The sequence below is a fragment of the Pan troglodytes genome, chromosome 9, assembly GCF_028858775.2.
Source record: "Pan troglodytes isolate AG18354 chromosome 9, NHGRI_mPanTro3-v2.0_pri, whole genome shotgun sequence".
NCBI classification, from domain to species: domain Eukaryota; kingdom Metazoa; phylum Chordata; class Mammalia; order Primates; family Hominidae; genus Pan; species Pan troglodytes.
This window is the reverse complement of record NC_072407.2, coordinates 7,471,345-7,473,552: the sequence shown is the minus strand read 5'-3', so window position 1 is coordinate 7,473,552 and position 2,208 is coordinate 7,471,345. Positions and strand designations below refer to the sequence as shown.

The 2,208-nt window shown below is 66.7% G+C and overlaps 1 protein-coding gene across 1 annotated transcript; it reads left to right on the top strand.

Moving 5' to 3' along the window:
- The first annotated feature begins 557 nt into the window (after positions 1 to 557).
- On the top strand, positions 558 to 1,446 carry MRGPRG (MAS related GPR family member G). Its single transcript, XM_016922401.3, has one exon. The coding sequence runs from the start codon at positions 577 to 579 to the stop codon at positions 1,444 to 1,446; it is 870 nt and encodes a 289-aa protein (XP_016777890.3). The 5' UTR covers positions 558 to 576.
- Positions 1,447 to 2,208: the final 762 nt, after the last annotated feature.

The window sequence follows — 2,208 nt, the reverse complement described above, 5'->3', positions numbered from 1 at the left end:
AGCTCCTCACACCGCATCTTCCCTCCTCCCTCCTCCTCAGACCACCTGCAGCCTCTGCCTTTGGGCACCTCCCTGAACACCTCCAGAGACCCTCCGGGGAGGGGACTTCGCCAGCAGGCTGGTCTAGGCTCACCAGGTGGGAGCCCCATGAGGGTCCACCGTGGAGAAGCTCCCACCTCTGGGGGAAGAGGAAGGCGCCACACGTGGGTTCCCCATGCACGTTCCCTCTGTCTGCAGACCCTCGTCTGGCACACGGTGGAGGGTGCAGCGTCACCCTCACCACATCCATGAGGGACATGGACATCTTTTCAGCAAGTTAGTCCACCCTGCCAGGAGCCCAGGGCCTGCCCTCAGGTATGGGGAGGCATTAGGCACGCCTGACCTGAGGTGCAGAGGGCTGAGACCCGGCTGAGGTCCCGCCGCTGGGAAGGGTGGTCCAGCGGCTGCACCCAGAGGGCACCTGCAGGGCCATGGATGCCACTCCCTGTGCCCCCAGCGGGGGCACAAAAGACGCCTGAGGACCATGTCTGTCTCCATCTTGCAGGTCCCTCGCCAGCACCCTCTGAGCCGGCCAGGATGTTTGGGCTGTTCGGCCTCTGGAGAACCTTCGACAGTGTGGTCTTCTACCTGACGCTGATCGTGGGCCTCGGGGGACCGGTAGGTAACGGGCTGGTGCTCTGGAACCTCGGCTTCCACATCAAGAAGGGCCCCTTCTCCATCTACCTGCTGCACCTGGCCGCCGCCGACTTCCTGTTCCTCTCCTGCCCTGTGGGCTTCTCCGTGGCTCAGGCTGCCCTGGGCGCCCAGGACACACTCTACTTCGTGCTCACCTTCCTGTGGTTCGCGGTGGGGCTCTGGCTGCTGGCGGCCTTCAGCGTGGAGCGCTGCCTCTCCGACCTCTTCCCCGCCTGCTACCAGGGCTGCCGGCCCAGACACGCCTCGGCCGTCCTCTGCGCCCTGGTGTGGACCCCGACCCTGCCGGCCCTGCCGCTGCCCGCCAACGCCTGCGGCCTGCTGCGCAACAGCGCGTGCCCCCTGGTCTGCCTGCGCTACCACGTGGCCAGCGTCTCCTGGTTCCTGGTGCTGGCCCGCGTCGCCTGGACGGCTGGCGTGGTCCTCTTTGTCTGGGTGACCTGCTGCTCCACGCGCCCGCGGCCCAGGCTCTACGGCATCGTCCTGGGCGCGCTGCTCCTGCTCTTCTTCTGTGGCCTGCCCTCGGTCTTCTACTGGAGCCTGCAGCCCCTGCTGAACTTCCTGCTGCCCATGTTTTCCCCGCTGGCCACGCTGCTGGCCTGCGTCAACAGCAGCTCCAAGCCCCTCATCTACTCGGGGTTGGGCCGACAGCCCGGGAAGCGGGAGCCGCTGAGGTCGGTACTGCGGAGGGCCCTGGGGGAGGGCGCCGAGCTGGGTGCCAGGGGACAGTCCCTGCCCATGGGCCTCCTATAAGTGGGCTTGCCCCGCCCACAGGGCCTGCCAGGAGGTGCCCACCCCCACCGACCCTCGCCCACCCCACACCCAGATGCTTCCAGGACCAGGAGGAGCCCCGCCCACCACCTAGCTCTTACCCTGAGCACCCAAGGGCTAGACACAGCTGGAGAGACTTGGCCCTGACCACCCCCCAGCCAGGCCTGCTGAGGATGAGGGAGGCAGAAAATGGAGCTGGAGAGAGGTCAGGCAAGGAGAGAGAAAGGAGAAGCCTCCTGAATAGGGGTGAGGACAGGGGCCCCCAGGCCCAGCCCAGATCCCCTTACCCGGCCCCTCCCCACCCTGCTGCACCTGAGTCACAGGGGAGAAAACTGCAAAATAAAACAGAGCCAGCCACCAGCCCACAGTGGCCGGATTGGAACCCAGGCTTCCGGACTCCTGGGCTAGGTGGGCGCCGTCCATGCCACCTGCTGGCTGAGGCTCTGATTCGCCCCCTACAGAGTTGAGGTGGAACTACTCCTTACTCCCCGCCATGCTCAGCCATCATTGTCCTGCCCACCCCGCAGGGACCACACCCAGGGCTCTGTCCCCCTCTCTGAGGCCCAGGACTGGCAGGTGCCTGATGTCACCAGCAGAGGCCACCAGGTGGTGCTGCCTCTGCACAGAACAGACCCAGCCCCGTGGGCCGGCGGATGCAGGAGCCTCCATCCCCTCGGTCCCCTCCCAACCCCTCCCACACTGGTCCCCACCCGGCCTCTCCTGCGTCCCCAGGGCCATCCGCTC

Bases quoted from the DNA above. Each gene is read 5' to 3' on its own strand.
- MRGPRG (XM_016922401.3), top strand. From the start codon at position 577: ATGTTTGGGCTGTTCGGCCTCTGGAGAACCTTCGACAGTGTGGTCTTC.